Below are 22274 nucleotides of genomic sequence, written 5' to 3'. Positions count from 1 at the left end.
GTCTGGGCCGGATCTGACAGATGGTGTAGACAGAAAATCTGCAGGATTAAGCTGGTGGCTGCATTGCAGGGCCTTCATCATATCTGGTTGTTCAGGAAAACACAAAGAGATGCTCTCTTTGTTAGTCTGGTTTGGTTCCATGTAGAGGAAAAAGATCTTTTAGGGTCATTAAACTATAATTACATGCTAGTTTGTACTGTTCTGTGTAATATATTAGTGGGAAATAATGTATTTTTTTTACTTTCATTAACACTTGTTACTATATCTAGCATTTTTTCATGCAAAAGTAAACTTCATTTTAGATTAAAATCTGGATAATTGTTCATGATTCAAGGGATTTTATTTGATTTTAGAGTTGCACTTTAATACAGCTGCTTAGCATCTTTAATTAGACCCTATTTTCCTCCCTAAATCATAACTTCTTAGTGAAAATTTGTAAGTTTATACCACAAATCCCACACTCAAGCTCTGAACACATCAACATAATTTTCCAATCTCCTTCTGAGCCACAGGAAATGTTGAACTCTCATGTTAAACAAATAAAATTGAGTTGTCTGTATAGTAAAAAAGAACAGCTAACACTACATACAAATCAGTTTCACTGTAATAATTAGAGCAAAATATCATATTTCTTGCTGCATAAGAAATAATCCAGTCATTTACTCAAGTACAGGATCTAAATATTTCTTTTTTCCATAATCATCCTGCAAGTTGTTGTGTGGTTGACGTGTGTGTTGCAAATCACAAAAGTGTGCAAGAGAGAGAGAAAATAGGTTAACATTAGACAGAGTGAAGAAAACAAAGAGGTAAACGGGATTAGATAACGCTTCAACAGCATCAGTGTTTTATTGTTTTACGATGGCAGTACAGTGGAACTGACAGTTGCTCATGCTATTGAGTTTATGTGTACATTACTGACATCTCTTACAGTGTTTCACATTAGCAAAGGTGAAGACTTATTTGTTATTCTGTGAATGATCTTGATGTACAACCAAGAAGGAGACGGTTACACTACTTGGATGTGTTGCTGCATGTGTGCAATACGTTCGCTGCCTGACATTCAGTGACTCTGTACAGACGATTAGTTTAGCTGATGCTGGTGAACGGGTCCACAAAGAAGGCATTTTATACAGTGGTGTGTGTAGTGTACATTCCCTTTAACGTTAAACAGACACCTGTAAAGCAAACGCCATCAGAGGAGGGAGAACACATCAGCTGACGAGTAAACAGACCCGGCAGGTTCCAGAGGAGACACCAAAGGTCGTTCAGGAGTGCTAATGACTGGGCTTAATCTTTCAGCAAATAATGTTGACGCACAGAAATCAGCTTGAGAAAGTCACATTTTCATAAGGCCCCATTTAAAAAAAAACAAAGCTCAACAACTGCCCTCTTCTCTCAGACAACACTTGGTGCACTTTCTTTATTTCTAACCAACCCAGCAAGAAACAGTTCATGCTGGAAAATCACTTTAAATCAGCAGTTCTTCACCTGGGGATGAGCCCCTACTAGATTCTTTTTTTTATTTTTTTAATTTGAGAATGAAAAACAGTCGACTTAAAAAGATATGGTTTAAAAAATACTTGGTGTTTTAGCTTGCATCGGGGCACGAGAAGGTTGAGAACCACGACCTCACATTAATACGAGGCAAACATTCGCCTCATGTGTTCCAACATGGAACAAATTATCGCTGTGATTGGCAACGTGATGGACGAGCTAAGAGCCGCCTGCCAGCAGGATTCAAAAGACACAGTTGGCCCATCTCTAAAGCTGGATTGGCTCAATGGGACGGCGATGAAAGGACCGAGAGAAACCCTCAGCTGGAACAGACGCCGTCCTTTCTGAGAATCTGCCCACAGAGGAGGAGTTGAAGCTTCTGCTCGGCTCTCGTTGGGATATCAACAGAAAACACACACAAAGAGATCTTTGTCTCCGGCGGAAAGCATCTCTTTTAAGCTGATCAACAAGTAAAACTAGAAACGGCTCCATCGAGGGCTCTTCACTCAGCGGGATCACAACAGACTGGTGTTATCTGATGCTCTACAGCGAATGAAAAACTCTAATATTCAGCTATTTGCTGGCTCAGACTATTAGGGAAGACCATTTCTGCCACTTGGGGAAAAAAAAGTCGTATGCTATCTCATAATTATGACTTTTCATATCATAATTATCAGATGACAGTCAGTCCAAATTCTGAGTTTGTATCTCATAAATATGATTTTCTATCTCACAGAAAGTCATAATTATAACCTATAAAGTCAAAATTATGAGATATAAACTCATAATTATCAGATGTAAAGTAATAATTATGAGTTTCTATCTCATAAATGACTTTATATCTCATACAAAGTCAAATTACGAGCTATAAAGTCAAAATTATGAATTACAAAGTCCTAATTGAGATAGAAAGTCAGAATTACGAGACATAAGGTCAAAATTATGAGCTAGAAAGTAATAATTATGAGATAGAAATCCATAATTATGAGTTTGTATCTCATAATTATGATTTTTTTTATCTCACAGAAAGTCATAATTATGAGATAGAAAATCAAAATTATGAGCTAGCAAGTCAAAATTATGATTTCGTATCTCATAATTCTGACTTCCTATCTCACAGAAAGTCACCTGAGTATATATCTCATAAATATGACTTTCTATGTGATAGAAAATCATTTTTATGAGATAAAAAGTAATAATTATGGGATGAAAGTCAAAACTTTGACTTACCATCTCATAATTATGACTTTCTATCTCATGATTATGAGACAACATGAGACTTTTGCGGCAGGAACGGGCTTCCGTAGCCTACAAATCCTACACACAGCACAGGAAACGTTACGTTAAGCGTGACTGTGTGCGTCAGGAAGCCGTCCAGTGGTGGACACGGTGCAGCATTCATGAAAACACAGTACTCCAGAATCACATTCGTTAAAAACCCTCCACCGATTCACAACAAACGACAAAACACAACAACAAAAACAGTTCCAGAGAGCACTGATCACACGTAGCAACACGATCAGATCCTCTCTGTGTCCAAGGTGCATTAAGGTGAACATTTATAGCAGGTTTTTCCCTCTTATTCAGCCTCATATTAATCAACCCTCCCCGCTATAAAGACGATAGCACCCAAAATACTTCACTTTCAGTCTAACCGTTCAGTTTCAGTCATGAAGAAATAGCAAAAACTAGAAGAGGCTGTGAGGGTGAGTTTACGTAAAAAAGGGCGACACTTTGAACACACAGACTCCTATTGCTTCCTTTTAAAAGGCAAATAAAGTGGTGAAAAAGCTTTCATTTTTACCAGAACGAGAAAAGACATCCAAGTACGGAACGACAGCAAGAGTTTGGTTTTCCAGAGAAGGAATTCAAAGCATTCCCAAATATAAATCTGTCCTTGAGACGAGCGGGAAGTGGATGTAAAGCTGCAGGACGGTGAGAGTGACGTCTGAACTGGAACAGAACAATCAGTGGTCCTCTGGTCAGGATTAGAGTCCAACAAGATATTTAACATTTCCATCCAGTGCTTCAGTTTTGGCTGTTTAAGCCAGAATCAAGTCAAATACACAGAAGAGATCCGTATTTCTGACACAAACAGTACCGAGTGAGTGACATGAGATGAGAACGGCTGTAAGATCTGCAGCTGTCCTCCAGGTAGGCATCTATCAGCCACCGTGAACCAGAACTCCACGTTTAGGTGTCCTTATCACCACCGTGGGTAGAAAAAAACAGTCTCTGCTGGTCAGATGAGACACACAGACAGGAAACAGACACCCAGGAGGGAACAGCAGGAACAAGGAAGTTCCAGTGGAGGCAGTGTCTTCAGTGTGTGTGTGTGTGTGTGTGTGTGTGTGTGTGTGTGTGTGTGTGTGTGTGTGTGTGTGTGTGTGTGTGTGTGTGTGTGTGTATAGAGGCCTCGTAGGCACATATAGTCCAGTAGTATCCAAGTTTATCAGGGTCAAAAAGAAGGTTCAGGGGCAGCAGAGGTTGTCTATGACCAGTGTTACGTCGATGCCGTACACCTCCAGCAGGTCGACCAGGAAGGAGCGATCAGCGTGGGGGTCCAGCCCCATCGCCCTCACATGCTCAGCGGTGAGGGTAGGATCGGTGCTGCCTGCCACCTCCGACAGCGTCTGGAAGATGCGGTTATTCAGCTCCATGAAGAACCTGAGGATTGAAGAAGAGTACATCAATGCATGAGCAGTGCTTTACACATTTATCAGACTACCTGTAACGAGAAAACACCAATATTTTAGAAATCTGTCAAAGACTTGTTTCAAACTAAACATTGTGTTATTATCTGCCAAATAAATAACAAACTGGAACAACTAAACAGTCCTTATTTACATAAATTATCCAGAAATTTTAATATTCACTCCGCTAAGAAATGCAGTGCAGTTATGTGACGAGTTATGTGTACGTGAATCCTTCCTTCCTTCCTTCCTTCCTTCCTTCCTTCCTTCCTTCCTTCCTTCCTTCCTTCCTTCCTTCCTTCCTTCCTTGCACAACATTACTCAAAAAGTCACATTTTCAGAGAAGGTCAGACATGACACAAGGACCAAGTGATCAGATGTTGGCAGTGATGTGACTGATAGTCTGGATCCACGGATTTATGAAATGTTTCCCTTTGAGATAGCGGCACGGCATCACTGTAACCATGACAACCAGTGAACACTACATCAGCTGATTGTGATCCTACTACAAATCCACCTCTGAGGACTTATCAGGACTTATCCATCAGAAATGATCCAAGGAACAGCTGATTAAACTGTGGGGGTGTTTCTGAGTCCCATTAATTCCTGCTGCCGCTTTACTAGGTTTTTTTTTTGCTTTTTTGTTAAACAGTGTATTTGAAAATTCATGGATAACAATAATTATATATATTGTATTTGGACCCAGTGTCTGGAATAAAGCTGAATTGAATTGAATTGTATTTTAGCAATAGAGATACTGGCAGATTAACCATTATAGAAACATAAAATAATATTCTGATAATCAGAAATAGTGTAAATTCAGGGCAGCGAACCCGTGACACTGAGTGGTGGTCTGATAAATAAAGCGCTGTGTGTATATTATTAGAAGATCAAACTGAGCAGATAAAACCAAACTCTGCACTTCCTAAACACTCCGTTTTGTTTGAGGATGACTCAAGTGATGAATAAACTTGTCAAGGACTCACAGAATGAAAAGATCCTCTTCGTTTGATGTGCAGTCTTCATCCACCTCCTGAGAATACAGCAACAGCTGCCTGGAGGGAAAAAGTCACCATTTATCTTAACGAAATGTGAAGAAAAGGCCTTTTGTCTCCGTTTTTTCTGATAAAACTGAATTTTGCTCCAAACAAGCCAGTATTTAGTATCATCCATGTTAGCTTTGGAGCATATTTTGCTTTAATGCAAAATGAAGAACTGCTAGTGCATGCATTATACCCTTTAATAGTTCCACTTTAGCCAATAAAAATAACTGCATTTTCTGAGTTTTTTTAAATTTCCAGTGAATACAGCAACACATGTGAGATTGACTGCATTAGTTTCCAGCCAATATGAAGTTGTTCTTTCTGTTTTTCTGTACCTCTGTTCGCTCAGCTTCCTGTACTTCTCCTTATCTGCTGCATTCAGTCTGAGCAGCGGCTGCAAATGGCTTCTGTGAGTTTTCACGTTCTGGTTATCGATGTAGACGTCGTACAGTTCCTTCTTCTCCTCAAAAATCTTCTCTGTGGTGCCTTGAAACAAATGCAAGCATGTCCAGATACATAAGGAATCATTTCTGCAGATAAATGGCGGTCAGTTAAGCGTTTACAGTAAAGCGCCACTCACAGGCCACGTAGGACATCTCTGTTTCCAGGGCGGTGATGTCGGCTATGTTGATGTAGAAGAAAGGCCGCAATTCAGGCACAGAAACTCCGATTCCAGGTAAAGAAACGTTGGCCAGGCAGCAGCAGCAATACACTGAGGGAGCAGGAGAAAAAACTGAATGAAGCATCTCAACGTCAAGGAAACGGAAGGAAAAAATGCCACACATATGACAGGTTTGCATCATTTAATACATACTGTAAGTACAACAATAGGCTCAAAGCTGCTCACCCCTATAGCAGACCACACCTACAGGCGGAGGAGAGAAGATGAGGACACGCTTCCGAAGTAAAGCAAACTTCCACAAAACCATTATCTGCTCCCCGAAAAACTGGATGAACTGAGACATACAGCCAGCCGGGTGGGTGATCTGCAGGGGACAAGTGGGGATATGAAAGGGTTACTAAACTTTAAGAAAAGACGGGCTGCAGGATTCGACATCACAGCGTTTGTGTGCCATCTGCAAAAAAAAAGAAAATGTAAAAACAGAAAAACTAAGGTTTGTCTGCAGTGTAGAAATCCCAGAGCTTTAAATATCTCACTGCCACCATGAAATGTAACGGCTCATCTCAGGCTGCCGTTAAAACAAGGCTCTGTGCAACAGAAGCTAAAGGAACTAAACTCAGTCAAATAATGTTCAATTATCTGCTCGGCTTGCACAATATGAGTGTGACCCTGCAGGTTGTGTACACATCAGATGACCGTGGTTTGTCTTATCTCCAGCTCACACAGGAGTCCAACTAGTAGAAGCAAATTGTTGAACGGAGGCCACAAAGATCACTTCCTCCAAAAGTGGTGGAGTGAGCAACGAAGCAGGACGTCATGTGATAAATGTGTAAACATTTAAACAACGGCTCGAACTGGAAAAGCATATGTTGTATGAAAACAGGAAATACAGGTCAACGATTTGGGATTTAATAGGAATGGCACCAGAAGGTGGAAAGACATGAAGGCCATCTGCAGCATCTGTGGCAACGTTTGGGAGACTAGTATCTCATTTTTTAACGTATGATTGTAAGTGTAGTTAAATATAGAGAAAAGTACTTTGTAAAGTATCATTTAAATCATGTCTGTGATAAATGTAATAGTGTTTTTTCAATCAGATCGGTCAAATATGATGAAGACTCCGGTATCTGGAAGGTCACTGGGCAGTCAGAAGTTTTGGTTTTAACTTCACCATGAATGAAAAAAAACACTCATTGAAGAGGTTGTAGAAAAGCACGAGTGAAGAAAATACCAAAGTCACTGAATACTCCCTGGAGTCAAGTTAAATCCCCTCTCTAAGCCTCTAAGCTTTTTTTAACTCCTTCAGAGGAGTCATAAGTGTCTTGGTGGCCTCTCTCACTAGTGTCTTTCAGTTTTAGAAGACTGCTGGCAAGAAAAAGGAGTAAAGGAGGCCACCAAGACACGTATGACTCCTCTGAAGAAGTTACAACACGTGGAGAGAGGGTTGTACGCAGTCTGTCCCTCTCAGATGCTAAAGCTTTTTTTCCTCCTTTGAAGAACTCATAATTGTCTTGGTGGCCTCTCTTACTACTCTCTTTTGTTTTATGTTTTGTTTGTGCTTCTTACAGTCACACAAACAAACAAATAAATAAATGAACAAATGTGTCATGAGCAGTAACATAAATGCGTTGTGGTGCTCTCAGACCTTCATTTCTGGGTGCATGCAGCGGTTGATGGTGGTGACGCTCCAGGTGGGACAGGCGTTGACCAAACCGTTTCCTGACGGGGGGAGGACAGCCTTCTTATCCTCGTAGAAGGCCTCTAGTGGAGAATACTGGCCTGGACACTGCAGCTGGTGTCTGCAAGGAGACAGAAGAAAGGCGTGAGTCATTCCAGCTTGCTTTAGTCTCTCTAATGAAATCACACGTCTCTGATTGGGTTTGGAGCTCGCTGCGTTTCCATCATCAACCCTAAAGCGCTGCGGCTCACATCTGTAATTAATCGCTCCATCACCGTTTGTCATACGCAGCAAAGAGGAGTCTGGGTAGAGCTGGAGTTGTGTTGTCAGCATCTGACAGTGTTTCGGTTATAAATAATGCAGGATTACACGCTGTGCTTGGTTAGTAACCGCTGGGATTGATAGATTGCACCCTGGGATCATTTGCGGTCAGCTGCATTACATTAATGACACCGTTTTAAAAGCTACCACTGAGGCAGATCCTCTTCTATCTGCAACCCAAAGCTGCGGTTGTGTCATATATTTATACATATTCAATGAGAATTTGAGGGTTTTCATGAGAAGACTGAAGCAGAAGAGCAGAACAGAGGAGAGAAGATGCTGTCAGGGTTTCTTTCACTTCTGTGCTTAGACTTAATAATAAAATAAAAAAATTGCATGTCAATGGGTTCCTGTGACAAAAGCTGGGTTCATGTTTAATAGATGAGAACATTTGAAACAAAGAAGCAAGAGTGGGAGGTAGACGGATGAAGAGACATATGTGAAGACGGGCAAACAGAACACAAACATGCTGCTGTAAAAGAGGAATAATACACAAAACGCTCTTCTTACCTGACTTGGTTTTCTAGGAAGTGCATGTAGCGGTAAAGCAGAGTGTAGGAAGGAGACAGGATTCCCACGGACTTCATCCTCGCTCCTCGCTCCAGTTCACTCTCCACGGGCATGTTAGCGAAACAGGCCAGCCCGAAGTAACAGCCCTTACGGAAATATCTACCCAGAGGTGAAAACAGAGAGTAAACACCGAGATTTCAATCTGAGACTGAGCAGATTTATCCTGAAGAACCGGATTGGTGGCTGGTGGGAAGACGTACATGAAGTCGTTGGTGATTCGATGGGAGCCGCTGGCCATCGACTTGAACTCCACTCCGTCCAGGTTGATGTCATGAGGCAGACACCACTCCACCATGTTCCCTGTCATTCATTCACACACCACAAAACAGGAAGTCACTTCCCATAGCATCTACTTTCTCCTGCTGCTTCCTCTTATTCTGTACATGAGGGACAGTAAGAAAAGCAGTGACTCAGCTACTGGAACTATCTGACCTCCTTCTTATAGGAGGCTGAAACACACACCAGAATAGAATATCTTATATGCAAACCTATTTCTATTCAATACTACAGTAGATCTTAAAGGATGGATTCCCTTTAGATGCAATAAGCCACACAGTACTGCATGTCTGACAGCTTGCAAAAAGCCAGACTAAGAAGTGAATGCATTTTGGGAAGATTGTTCCATCATAATTAGGGTTATTTCATCATTTTGGGTTGTGAATCTAAATAAATTACATCTGTCTGACATAATATAACGGATTAAAGCACATTAGATCGAGATAGGATCGGTTGATTAGATTTATTATCAGCATATTCTGCTGACATTTGTCTCAAATTTCATGCAAGCCACTTTACTGTTCGGTTAAATCTTCTGTTTTTGTGGTAAACAGTAGATTTAATCAGACAGTGCATCAGTGAATCTCTCCGACGTTTTCTGTCTTCTAGGCCCAAACATGACACATGACTTCAGAGCTTATCTAAAAGCTCAGATCGCTCCGCTCGCTCACCTGATCTCGTATCAAAGGTAACAACAAACACGGCCACGATCTGGTCCTTCTCCTCCCACTGGTCCCGCACTGACAGGCCGGGGAAGGGAACGCTCCGATCCGTGCCGAGAGGCTCCGGGCGATCCCAGCAGGAGAGCTCCGTCCTCGGCCGCCTCGGGCTCCCCGCGTCCCCGCTGGCAACGACGGTTGTGAGGCTCCGTGTGGGGCTGCAGGTGATGATGGTGTCGGTGGTGTTGGTGGTGGTGCTGCTCCACCCGGTGGTTCCGGCCGCAGCGCCGGTCGGTGTGCGCCTCCCGGCCGGCTGCGAACTTTTCTCCGCCGCTGCGTCCTCCTCCTGAGGCGGCGGCTGGCTCGCCTGGTTCGGGTCCGGCGGTGGGATCTCCTCCCAGTCCAGCAGCGGGGCTCGGTCCGACTGCTCCACCATGGTGCTGCTGGATCCGAGGACACGGAGAAGGAGGGAAATAGGACCAAACAAAGAAGCTCCGACGTCCGGTGGTTCCTAACGGACTAAACGCGCTGCTGGAGCCGGATCATGATGTTTTCTATGTATTTGTAAGCGTGTCACATCCACCGACGGACTGCTCCTCCCGTCTCACTGTTGTGATGACGTAGCTCACTTCCGCCCACGTGTCTATATTACTATTTTATACGGTGACCTAATTTTTATTATGGCCTTTTTACTTTTGCATATTTCATTAACAAACTTCATTAAACCTGTTCTCAACCATAGCTATAGACGAACTCAGTTTTATGTTTTTGTCACTCTATTTAAATTAAAGATAATTTGTTTTTGTATCAATGTTACATCTTTCAAACATAATTAGATTGTTATATATTCACTGTAAAGCTTTTTATACTATTAAAATCCTCTTTAAAAAAAATATATATATATATATTAATATTATGGCTTGGAGACCGCTCGACCAATCAGACAGCCGGATGTTTTAACCCGGTGACATCATTTATTTAAACAGGAAGTCTTTTGCATATGTGGCGCGAAATTCAAGCGTGCTAGTGGAGGAGGGGGTGATGTGGAAAGCGACTTGTTCGTGAGTAAAGTCGACATTAAATCCCATATTTTAGCATCACTGAGAGCTGAATAACATCATAGTTTGGCCTGGAAGCTTCTGGATTATCATATCAAGCTCATAACTATACCGATGATAGGCTGATAATTAAGGTGATTTGTGGTTGTGGGAGTCTGCAGGGAGCTTCTAGTGATCTAGGCCTCCTTGTTGAGAGGTTGGGTAATTAGCTCAGCTGATCTGAGACCTGTATTAAATGCAGGGTTCATAATCTAATACATAGACCTCATTCCAGGGGTTAAAACGGTGTAGTATTTGTGCTGTCAGTGTAGTACTTCTTACTGGTTTTAACAGACAACATCACATCTCCCCTATTCTGGCTTCTCTTCATTGGCTCCCTGTGAGTTTTAGAATTGACTTTAAGATTTTATGTCAATCATAATGTTAATAATGTTCACCCTGTACGTCCCTACAGCATTTTTAGATCCTCAGGTGGGTTCTTTCTGATCATTTTGAAGTTGAGGCTTAAATCTAAGGGTGATGGACTCTTCTCTGTCAGGACTCCTTGGCTTTGGAACGACCTGCCTGAGGGGATAAGGCTTGTCGAATCACTAACTTCTTTTAAATCACTTCTTAAAATCCACTTTTATAGACTTGCTTTCCAGTAAAGTTCTCTTTTATTTCTCTTCTATCACGCTGCCTTTTTATCCTTTTAAAATGTTCCCTGCTTGTAGTCATTCTTTTTCTAACCTCCTGATCTTCATCTATTTCTATCTTTTGTTTCCTCTTCAACTCCTCTCTTAGCCACCTGGTGTGATGTCATCCTTTTAACCAGCATTTAATCAGCTATCCATTGTAAACATTTTTGTCATTTTTTATGTTCTACTTGTCAAAGCACTTTGTGAATGTTCTTCTAAAATTATTATTATTACTAATCAAGGAAACCTTTTCCCAAAACCCAGGCCCCAAGCATGGCGACATTGGACAGGATCAGCCAGCAGCTGGATTTCTGCAACTGTGAGGAGGAGGGAGGCAGCAGCAGCAGCAGCGACAACAACTCGGACTACTGCACCTCCAGGATCATGAGCCCTGGTTCTGCTTGCAGGACGCCCAAAGTGCAACGCCACCGCAGCAGAAGCAGCGCCGTATGTTCTCCTTTACAGCTCACCAGCCCCATTCTTTACGCTGCCTGGAGGAAGCTGAGGCTCTGTGACTCTCCAAGCACACCCAAGGTGGGGAATCATTTCAAATGCCTGTCCTCGTGAGCATCTTTCTGTGCTCATGTATGGCATATGCTGAGCAAACAGAGATGTCATTTCTGTTATGATTTAGAAAAGGTTTCAATTTAGCCACTTGTGCATGAAGCATAAGGAGCTCTGCTGGTGACAAAGTCTTCACCGCTGGGTTAATCCACACCCATGTCAGGAGACACTGATCAGATAGCATGACTTGTACACAGTACCTTTGACCAGCGACTATAAAAGGCCACCTTAAAATGCAGCTCTATTCAAATGCCACAGATGACCAGAGAAACACAAGAACCATCTGTTGTCAGTTGGAGCCGTAACCAGGCACTTAAATGTCCACAATTTGTCTTCTAAGAAAATAGATTTTAGTGTGACAGACAATCCTGATGCTCTGGATGTCCTACAGTGTGATCTGCTCCCTCAGAATGTCTGCAAACTTCACAAAGTCCTTCAGGAAAACATTCCGCATTAACACCCTCGTTAACTTTATGCATCAAAGATGAGCAACTTGTGGTTTCTGGGCTCTGACTCAGCTCTTGATGTGCAAATTATCACCTGCAGTATAATGTGTTCTTGATTGTTTCATGACGTCCAGCAACAAATACCCTACGTTAGAACAAAGAATGGAGAGAATTTAATCAAATATCACATTTATTTTTGTCCATATCTAAACGTGTTTTAAATGTCAGATCAGTTTTACTTTCTTTTCATGTTCCTTCTCTCTCTGTAGAGTTTGCTATCAAAGTCGGCCCAGCCTTACTCCAGCTCTAGGATCAGTCGCAATCAGAGGACCCTACGATTCGCCTCCACGGTCAACGTGAACCCCTTCACCCCGGACACAGTGCGCAGAAACAGCGAGCAACTGGGCAAGAGTGACGACGATGACGACTATGGGCGCAGGTACGTGTCGTCTCTAAATACAGATGATAAAGTTGAGGATCGCTTCATCACTGCTTGTATTTTTGGTGCCCCACTAAGAGGCATGTTTGGACTATGTAATGGTCTAAATACCCTTTCCGCCTTGCAGGTTGAAACACAGCCTAACGTCATCTGAAGAGGATGATGAAGCCTTTCTCCCACCAAAGGTACAGCTATTTTTGTCCCTGCTTATGGTGAAAGCAACCCTCCCTCTCAGATCCCTCTGATATGATTTCATCATCAGGCTTTGTCATCTTCCTCCGCACTCCTTGTCCAAAAATTATATGCTGCCAGTCCTACTTCCGGGGATTCTCTAAAGGAATCTCCAGGAAAAAAACTAAAAAACAAAGCTGCCGTCACAATCTTGACAGAACACTTTCCTTGTGGAAGTATTACCATATTTGGTGCCGCATCCATTAAAAACCCACGGATCTTCCTCTCTGGAGAAAAACTCGTGACTGAGCAGCGTGACGTGTGCTCCTTCTTTAGAAATGTTTTTGGTTTTACCACGAGGCCCTCCATCTGTTTATCTGGCAGAGACGAGCCGTCCAACCCTTGATGCTGTCTCGCTATGAGAGTGAGTTCCTGGAGCTCGAGTGCATCGGTGTGGGCGAGTTCGGGACTGTTCACAAGTGTGTGAAGAGGCTGGATGGCTGCTTGTACGCCATAAAATGCTCCCGACGACCCCTGGCAGGCTCTGCCAACGAGTGAGTCAGCGTTCTGTTGCTCTCTCTGCCAAAAACAGATCACCTCATTATTTTGGTGCCTTTAATTGATCAGATTTATTAGTATCAGTGCTTTTCTGTCCTCTCAGGCAGTTGGCCCTGAAGGAAGTTTATGCACACGCTGTTCTTGGACACCACCCACATGTTGTTCGCTATTATTCCGCATGGGCAGAGGATGATCACATGATTATTCAGAATGAATACTGTGATGGTAGGTTTAATAATAACCTCAGTAGTATGATGCAGGAGTGTCAAACATTCTGCCCAATTTGATCTCAAATAGGCCAGACCGGTAAAATACTGACCTACAAATCACCACAACTCCAAATTTTTCTTTTGATTTTTAGTGCAAAAGAAAAATATCTACTTTTTTTGTAAAGATTTCTACAAAAAGAATAGATATGAGGGAGATAGAGCCAGACATTATGAACAACATGAGACTTCCGAAGAAAGAAAGAAAAAAGTTGCATTTCAACAACATTCCGCCTCAGTTTATCATTTCCACATCACAATTTATAGATCAGAGTGTCTACAAAGGAACACAACATTTAGTCATCTGGAACTGAACAATTTCATATTTTACTTTATGATCAAAATGACAAAAATAAGACAAAAAAAACAACAAAAGCAAGAAAAAATATTACAAAAATTTGGTTCAAAACGACCAAAAATGAGTCAAACGACATGAAACAAGACACAAAATTTGATGAAAAAGTTTCAAAGTGGCAACGAGACAAAAAAAACTACACAAATGACACAAACAAGGCCAAAAATGAGAAACAAAACATTGAGTCACAGTTACCTGGAACTGAACAATTTCACATTTTACTTTATGATCAAAACAACCTGTCAAGATCTAGAATTTACAATCTGCAGTTAATGTCTTTTTACACTTTGAGGGCCGGATTGGACCCTCTGGAGGACTGCTTTTGGCCCACGTGCCGCATGTTTGACACCCCTGGTATAACGTGTAAAATGGATTGCTAGATTTTTGGGGAGGACATCTAATTATGTGGTTTTATATCCTCATCCTGTCTGTGTTTCTCAGGTGGAAGTCTGAATAATGCCATAATGAAGAAAAAGAACCGCGGGGAGCTTTTTAATGAGGCTGAGCTGAAGGATCTGCTCTTACAGGTGTCTATGGGTCTGAAATACATCCACAGCTCCGGTCTTGTGCACCTGGATATCAAACCAAGTATGTATTTCTGGTCACTTCCCATTTTGGATGTGCATTCATTGTTTAAATGTGCTTAAGAATGTGCCTTTTTTTTTAGGTAATATATTCATTTGCCAGCGTTCCAGCAGCAGTGCTCCGGGTGAGGGGGAGAGTGAGGAGGAAGACGATGGAGGTGCCTCAGCTGGAGTCATTTACAAGATTGGTATTAAATCTGACACTGAAGAATATGCTGATTCTGAACATTTTGCCTTCAAATCAGATTTTTTTTTTTGACATTTTCCTCAGGCGATCTGGGTCACGTTACGTCCAGCAACAGTCCTCAAGTTGAGGAGGGGGACAGCCGCTTCCTAGCCAGCGAGGTCCTACACGAGGTATACATGTCGTTTAAAAAAGCAAATGATTCCTACTCGCTGGAAAACCTCTAAAACGCATTGACCAGGGGTGTCCAACATGAGGCCCGTGGTCCAAAAGTGGTCCTCCAGAGGGTCCAATCCGGCCCTCAAAGTGGAAAAATTACAGAGAAGACATTAACTGCAGATTGTAAATTAGTAAAACTATAAATTTAAAATCATTTCTAGACCATGGCAAGTTGTTTGGATCATAAAGTAAAATACTGGATTGCTCGTTATTCTTTTGTGCCTCGTTTTTGTAATATTTTGTCTTTTTTTTTGGTGGGGTATTTTTTGTCTGACTTGGTCATTTAAGTCATAAAGAAAAATGGTAGATTTCAGGTCCAGATACCTGTGATTCAAACCAGGAATTGTGGTTATTTACAGGTTATTATGCTGTGATTTTACTGATTCGGTCCACTTCAGATCAAACTGGGCTGAATGTGGAACCTGAACTAAAATGAGTTTGTCACTCCTTCCGTAGACCCTTCCATTTTGTGTTGTTCCAAGTGTTCGTTTTTCATTTCTGTCTCTGTTCTCCAGGATTACAGCCACCTGCCTAAGGCGGACATATTTGCTCTGGGCCTTACAGTGCTGCTGGCAGCCGGCGCTCCTCCTCTGGCACAAAATGGAGACCAGTGGCACAGTCTCAGAGAGGGGCGGCTCCCCAATCTGCCTCAGGAGCTCTCACCGGCCTTCAGAGGTCTCCTTCAGGTAATCCCTTCACTGAGTTAATGTTTCAGCTTTAATATGTAGTTCAACATGCATAAAGAGACTGGATTTTGTGCTGCCACCTGTGTAAATGGCGACTGGAATCGCATGTTTTCTTTGTCAGCTGCTGCTGGATCCAGACCCCACAAAGCGTCCATCTGCCAGGGAGCTCTGCAAGCACACAGTCCTGAGGGGAAAGAGAAGCGAGAGGCTGGCGGCTGAGCTACGCAGAGAGCTCAACGTGGAGAAGTTCAGGACAGCTATGCTTGAAAAGTAAGAGGGGAATAACTGAGGATAGTTTCACCTGCAAACGCTACAGAGACATGATGCTTTAGGACAGGAGAGTCAAAGTCATCTTAGTCCTGGTTCCACATTCTGTCCAGTTTGATCTCCAGGGGGCTGGACCAGTAAAATCATAGAATAATAACCAGTAAATAACAACAACTTCAGATTTTTTTCTTTGTTTTAGTGCAAAAAAGTACATTCTGAAAATATTCACATTTAAGGAATTATCTTCAGAGTATCTAGAAAGGAACAAAACACTTAGTCACCGCTATCTGGAACTGAATAATGGAGTATTTACTTTAAGTCAGACAAAAAAGACAAACAAAAACAACAAAAACAAGACAATCTAAAAATTAGATGTAAAATGAGACAAATGACATGAAACAAAGCAAAAAATTAGACAAAATAGTTACAAAGCGACAAAAGAATTCACACAAACGAATCCAAAAATGACAAAAAATCAAAATGAAAAAATAGACAAAACACACAAGCGAGACAAAAAGGAAACAAAACAACAAAAAAAAACAAGACAAAAATGAGACACATGAGCAATCTAGTATTTTACTTTATGGTCCAAACAACTTGTCATGGTCTAGAAATGATTTTAAATTTATAGTTTTACTAATTTACAATCTGCAGTTAATGTCTTCTCTGGAATTTTTCCCCTTTGAGGGCCGGACTGGACCCTCTGGAGGACCACTTTTGGACCACGGGCCTCATGTTGGACACCCCTGCTTTAGGGTTTGACTCCCAGAACAAGCTTTTTGGTGTTTTTTTTTTAATAAAAATGTCAGCTGTGATATTCTAACATAGGCTCTTTGCATAGACAAATATTTTGCATAGCTTTAAATGCAGTGTTGCATAACTATGAAATACCTAAAAGTACCTAAAAAAATCTCCAATGACAAACATAGTCGGTTGGGGAAGTGCAATATCGAGAGATGAGCTTTATTCCAAGTGAGAGTGAACTTCCTCTTTCCAAGGCTTCATTACTGTACTGGATTACCTCAGTGGGACCAGTAGATGGCGCAGTTTAATTAGAAACCACCCAATGGTAAAAACCCTTCAGTGGCCACTTCTGACCTGTCCATCAGATTTAGCCTTAAAAGTGGTCTCCTTGCATTAACATTTTTATTGTCTTAACCTGCAGGGAGCTCCAGGAGGCCCGTGAGGCAGCTCTGTCACCGAAGCAGGACCTCTCTCCAGGACTGAAACCTGCAGCTAGGATGGGGTCTCTGCCTGGATCAGGGAGGAGGCTGGTTGGGAGGAAGACGGGCCGATCCATGAGCTTTGGTTGCCCAGGTTACGGACAGTGATGGGGACCATGTGAAGAGAGTCCTTCCACTGGGATGTGGCCCTTTCTGCAACGACACTGAGGCGGGAAAATAGGATTCCCCAAGCAGAAGAATACCAGAAATTAAGATATGGACAGTCCTTGTTTGTGTCTTCTGAGTGACTGATCTTTAAAGGACAAATCTGACTCGAGCAGTATTATATTTATTATTGTCTAGAGATGACTTTAGCTTCATCTAACTGCTGTAGACCAATGTGCTTGACTGGTCAGAGGCTTTTATTTCTTTTTAAAACTGTAAATAAACATTTTAAGAATTTTATCCATTCTATGTCTCCTTGTTTTCCTACACTCAACAGAAATATAAATGCAACACTTTTGTTTTTGCGCCCATTTTTTTATGAGATGAACTCATAGGCACACCTGTGCACTAATCATGGTGTCTAATCGGCATCTTGATATGGCACACCTGTGAGCAAAAGGAGAAAACTCTCAGCAAAGGAGAAGTGCTCACTATCACAGATTTAGACAGATTTGTGAACAATATTTGAGAGAAATGGTGATATTGTGTATGTGGAAAAAGTTTTAGATCTTTGAGTTCATCTCATAAAAAATGGGAGCAAAAACAAAAGTGTTGTGTTTCTATTTTTGTTGAGTGCTATTTCATCACACGTCTTGTGCTTTTAACTTGTCTGGGCAGTGTTTGGCCAACTGTGTGATCCAAAAAAAGAAAAAAACAAAGTGCAGGGACTTTCCAGTGGAGTATTGTTCTTATCTATAGCTGCAGTCGACTGAATGTGTGAGCAAGGAAGTATGAGTGAGTCACAAAGATGGCTTGACATATTTCACTTTTTATGTTTATTATATTTGTACAGTTTGTTGGCGTATCAGTCTGTAAATATTAGTTTGCTTGCAGGTCACGTGACATGTACACTGTTTATGGCTATAAAATAAATTTAAACTTTGTACAGGAGGTCACATATTCCAAAAGTGGCACAACTATAACATAAGCACAAACAGATTTTTTTGTGGTTTTGTTTTGTTTAATGATTAAACATTAAGTGAATATGCATACAGTATGTTCTCTAATGTGCCTTGTGTTGACAGAAGTATGTATTTTAAAAGTTTTTTTTTTAAACTTCTGAATCTAAATAAAAAGACGATGGATTAAGTCTATTTGACGTTTTTTGAGTTTGTGGGAATTCACCCCAACGAATTTCAGCTGAATTGAAGCGTTAGTGGAGCGTAGCGTTTTGAATAACAGCGATTTCCGAGGGCGTGTGAACGCACCGTGACGCCACAAAAACGATGTAGGAGTCCAGCCTGAGCTTGTTTTTGTGGCAGACACAGCAGGACTTCGGTCTACGGCGCATCTCTAATTTATCTGGAGGAATTTAAAGTTAATGTAGCCGACAGAGGAGACGTTAACTCAACGAGTCTCCGCTTCGAAAGAGATTTGGAGGTAGATATAGTCGCCGGTTTTACTTTTTCTTTACAACGAAGCCAACTTTGATGTTCGGATGCTAACGATAGCATTAGCTTAAACTTCGGACAACTATGAGAGATTGCGAATTCCTTTAGTTGGTTTCGTTTGTTTTTTGGTTTAAATGGGTTTTAGTTGTGGTTTTAAACGACATTAGCTTGTAAATATTCGTTTGAGAGTGCCTGGAATTGTTGAACTGCGAAATTAAGGAAACTAACTTTCTGTTTTTGTTGTTGCTTGCATCACAAAAGAGAAGCAGAAGAAGGCCAGACTGACAAAGATGGAGAATCTCAATGTACAAAACGCCTCTCTGGTCATCTTGGCCTTCCTTAAAGCAGACTGCTGGGACTCAGATTACAGGAGGGAGCTCATTTCTCTGGGCTCACACTTAAACCTGACAAAGGACATCAACTCCAACGGGCCCTGGATAGAAAGCTCTGAGGACGAAGGCCTTGAATGTGATGGTCACCTACAGAGCAACATCAGGGATTCTCTCCAGGATCTTGAGCCCTTAGTGGAGCTGCAGTGGCCCAGTAAGTCTCTACACCACTTATTTTAGACCAGGGGTGTCAAACTCATCTTAGTCCAGGTTCCACATTCATCTCAGTTTGATCTGAAGTAGGCAGGATGAGAAAAATCACAGCATAATAACCTATATATAACCACAACTCCACATTTTAATCACAGCTATCTGGAACTGAAGGATGTAGTATTTTACTTTATGATTCAAATGACAAAGCCAGACAAAAAAACACATGAAAAACAAGACAAAATATTCCAAAAACGAGACACAAAAACAAGAAAAAAATGACAAATTATGAGACAAACTATTTAAAAGAAAACAAAAAGAGACAAAAGTTATAAAGTGACAAAAAAAATGACACAAAAGTAGACAACACAAGCGAGACACAAAAACACAAAACGACAAATAAAGCAAAACATAAAATGATAAAAATAAGACAAAAACACAAGCCAGACAAAGAGGAAACACAAAGCAACATAAACCAGGAACAAAATGAAAAAACATGAGACAAACGACAAAAGTCAGACAAAATAAAGAGAAAAAGCAACAAAAACATGACAAAATATTACTAAAATGAGACGCAAAACGACACAAAGAACAATGAACAATCCAGTATTTTACTTTATGATCCAAACAACTTGTCATGGTCTAGAAATGATTTTAAATTCATAGTTTTACTAATTTACAATCTGCAGTTAATGTCTTCTCTGTAATTTTTCCACTTTGAGGGCTGGATTGGACCCTCTGGAGGACCACTTTTGGCCCACGGGCCTCATGTTGGACACCCCTGCTTTAAAATGTGTCAGGATTGCTTTAGCTTTAGTCAGGTTCATTTCCCCACCACAGACTGTTGTATCAGATCAGCTGTTAATTCTTCGTTTCACTAGTGGTTTCTAGCTGCAGCTACAAAACAACCGGTGACTTAAAGTGAAAGAAGGAAGTGATGGTTTGTCGACTATTTGATGCTTCCTTCTGCGTCTCTCATGCACTGTGTGGTACAGAGAGGAAATGTGTGATGTCAAAGTACAGAAGATAGACGTAATTAAACAGACAGTAAGTCTTCTGTTGACTAAAGTGCTCTTATGTTTCTGTGCTTCTGTTTTTCTGCAGGGGACCATGTAGAAGCAGCAGCCGTCCGGAGGATTGCTGAGGACCTGAGAGAAGTTGCAGCCCAGCTCGAACACCACATTGTGGCCCGGGCCATCCGGAACCTCAGCAGTAACATTCAAGCCTCCCACTCTGAGGTAAGTCCCACTAACAGATCGGTCTTTATAGTTTTAGTAACCAAAACTGTTGCTGCATGCCAGGGGAGTCGAACTCATCTTATTGTAGGTTCCACATTCAGCCCAGTTTGATCCGGACCAGTAAAACCACAGCATAATAACCTATAAATAACCACAACTTCATATTTCCTTTGTTTTAGTGTAAAAAAGTACTATTTTAAAAATGTTCACTATTTTTTTTTTTTTTTTTTTACAAAATATTACAAACAACCTGAAATTTCATGAGAAAATAAGTTCTGTTTCAACAATATAATGCCTCAGTTTATCATTTCCACATTACAACTTCCAGATCTTAGCGGATCTACAAAAAGGCACAAAACATTTAGTCACAGCTATCTGGAACTGAACAATATAGTTACTTTAAGATCAAAAAGACAAAAGTCAGACAAAAAACAACAAAACAAGACAAACAAGAAGTTTTACCAAACTTGGACCGCCCAGCGACAAAGATGACCCCTGTGACCTTGAAAATGAGGTCACGGTCACCAAATTCGAACTTGACCTGTGTCTTATTATGGTACACCTGTGTACCAAATATGGTGAGGCTACATCAATATTTTATCGAGTTATCGCGCGGAAACCAAATTGTTACAGACAAACAAGCAAGCAAGACCATGCAGCTGAAAACAATACCTTCCGGAAAACGCAGTTTTGCCGGGCGGTAAAAATATTACAAAAACGAGACACAAAACAACCAAACGGAAGACAAACGACACAAAAAATGGACAAATGACAAAAGCGAGAAGCAAAACGACAAAAAAAACCTAAGCGAGACAAAAAGGAAACACAACGAAGATATGAAAGATAAACGACAAAAGTCAGACAGAATACTACAAAAACAAGACAAAATCTTACAAAAATGAGACAAATGACATGAAACAAGACAAAAGAAATTACAGAGACATAAATGGACAAATAAAACAAATGAGACAAGAAATGACAAAAGCGAGAAACAAACAACAAAACAGGCAAAAAAAAACAAGAAAATTTTTCAAAAATGACAAATAAGAAATCTAGTATTTTACTTTATGATCAAAACAACTTGTCATGGTCTAGAAATTATATTTAATTTATAGTTTTACTAATTTACAATCTGCAGTTATGGAAGTTTTCCACTTTGAGGGCCGGATTGGACCCTCTGGAGGACCACTTCTGGCCGATGGTCCTCATGTTTGACACCTTGCTCTATGCGCTCACGTCTCCCTGTGTCTTTCTGACTTCCAGCAGTGGAAACTCCACCTCGCCAGGGAGGTGGAGCGCGTCATGAGGCAGGGCGTGGGGCTGGAGCACCTGCCCCAGGAGCGGGTGGCGGTGGCCCTGACCCTCACCCTGGTGAAGGGGGTTTGTGTGAGCGCTCCCCGGCTGCTCAGAGGCCTCTTCAACGCGGCGCTGCAGTACCTCAGGTGATTTTACAACAGGTTCAGAGGAAGCGACGGGGGAGTTTGTGGAGGACAGCTGCATTAGAAGCTGATCATTCGACTGTGAAATGAGCTGTAGCAAACACTGGGCTGACTAAAGGAGAACGGTGAATTAATGGTGTTTACGGTTCTATGCAGAAAAGGAGAAGCTGAAAGCTGACACTTGAATTGTTTTCTTACTTTATGTGCTTTAAATCGTGTCGCTTCGGTTCACTTCTGCATAAAAGCGTTTTTCATTTTATACTTGAAGAAATGGAATTTTTTTTTGTACTGAATTTTTTTGATTTTGGGATATTTGTCTGGTTGTTATATTGTGTAACTACAAAAAAAGTGTTTTCCCTGAATTTATGTTTGATCTTAAAATACTTTGAAAATGTATTTTGTATCCGTGAACATAAACAATAATAATAAACCACTAGGAACGATGTGAC

The 22274-nt window shown here is 41.2% G+C and overlaps 2 protein-coding genes across 6 annotated transcripts; one reads left to right on the top strand and one right to left on the bottom strand.

Moving 5' to 3' along the window:
* Positions 1-816: 816 nt before the first annotated feature.
* dennd11 (DENN domain containing 11) lies at positions 817-9956 on the bottom strand. The gene is made up of 9 exons (XM_022203117.2): positions 9369-9956; positions 8622-8721; positions 8362-8520; positions 7498-7651; positions 6078-6216; positions 5811-5942; positions 5566-5716; positions 5174-5242; positions 817-4161 (listed from the first exon to the last, which is right to left on the bottom strand). Exons 1-9 carry the CDS (start codon positions 9790-9792, stop codon positions 3966-3968), a joined length of 1524 nt encoding a protein of 507 aa, XP_022058809.1. The 5' UTR covers positions 9793-9956; the 3' UTR covers positions 817-3965.
* wee2 (WEE2 oocyte meiosis inhibiting kinase) lies at positions 9906-22270 on the top strand. Of its 5 annotated transcripts, none has more exons than XM_051951423.1 (15): positions 9906-10019; positions 11356-11625; positions 12371-12540; positions 12668-12725; positions 13096-13265; positions 13373-13494; positions 14332-14478; positions 14558-14662; positions 14746-14831; positions 15393-15563; positions 15685-15833; positions 16996-18598; positions 18871-19152; positions 20253-20386; positions 21650-22270. In XM_051951423.1, the coding sequence occupies exons 2-12, from the start codon at positions 11365-11367 to the stop codon at positions 17159-17161; spliced, it is 1605 nt and encodes a 534-aa protein (XP_051807383.1). In that variant the 5' UTR covers positions 9906-10019; positions 11356-11364; the 3' UTR covers positions 17162-18598; positions 18871-19152; positions 20253-20386; positions 21650-22270. The 5 variants fall into 5 exon arrangements, with proteins under 5 accessions (XP_051807383.1, XP_051807382.1, XP_051807385.1 ...); XM_051951422.1 differs by lacking the exon at positions 9906-10019 and adding an exon at positions 10141-10417; XM_051951425.1 differs by lacking the exon at positions 9906-10019 and having other exon boundaries at positions 10141-11625; positions 14558-14632.
* The last annotated feature ends 4 nt before the right edge of the window (positions 22271-22274 follow it).

This window comes from Acanthochromis polyacanthus, chromosome 8 (genome assembly GCF_021347895.1).
Source record: "Acanthochromis polyacanthus isolate Apoly-LR-REF ecotype Palm Island chromosome 8, KAUST_Apoly_ChrSc, whole genome shotgun sequence".
NCBI lineage: Eukaryota > Metazoa > Chordata > Actinopteri > Pomacentridae > Acanthochromis > Acanthochromis polyacanthus.
Note: the sequence above shows the minus strand (reverse complement) of the source record. Positions and strands in the feature narration are given on the sequence as shown.

Excerpts from the sequence above, each read along its gene's own strand:
- dennd11 (XM_022203117.2), bottom strand. The coding sequence starts at position 9,792 with ATGGTGGAGCAGTCGGACCGAGCCCCGCTGCTGGACTGGGAGGAGATC. Across the intron at positions 8,722-9,368 it reads TACCTTTGATACGAGATCAG|GGAACATGGTGGAGTGGTGT; the intron begins GTGAGCGAGCGG and ends AATGAATGACAG. Across the intron at positions 5,717-5,810 it reads AGAGATGTCCTACGTGGCCT|GCACCACAGAGAAGATTTTT; the intron begins GTGAGTGGCGCT and ends ATTTGTTTCAAG.
- wee2 (XM_051951423.1), top strand. The coding sequence starts at position 11,365 with ATGGCGACATTGGACAGGATCAGCCAGCAGCTGGATTTCTGCAACTGT. Across the intron at positions 14,832-15,392 it reads CCAGCGAGGTCCTACACGAG|GATTACAGCCACCTGCCTAA; the intron begins GTATACATGTCG and ends TCTGTTCTCCAG. Across the intron at positions 15,834-16,995 it reads AGGACAGCTATGCTTGAAAA|GGAGCTCCAGGAGGCCCGTG; the intron begins GTAAGAGGGGAA and ends CTTAACCTGCAG.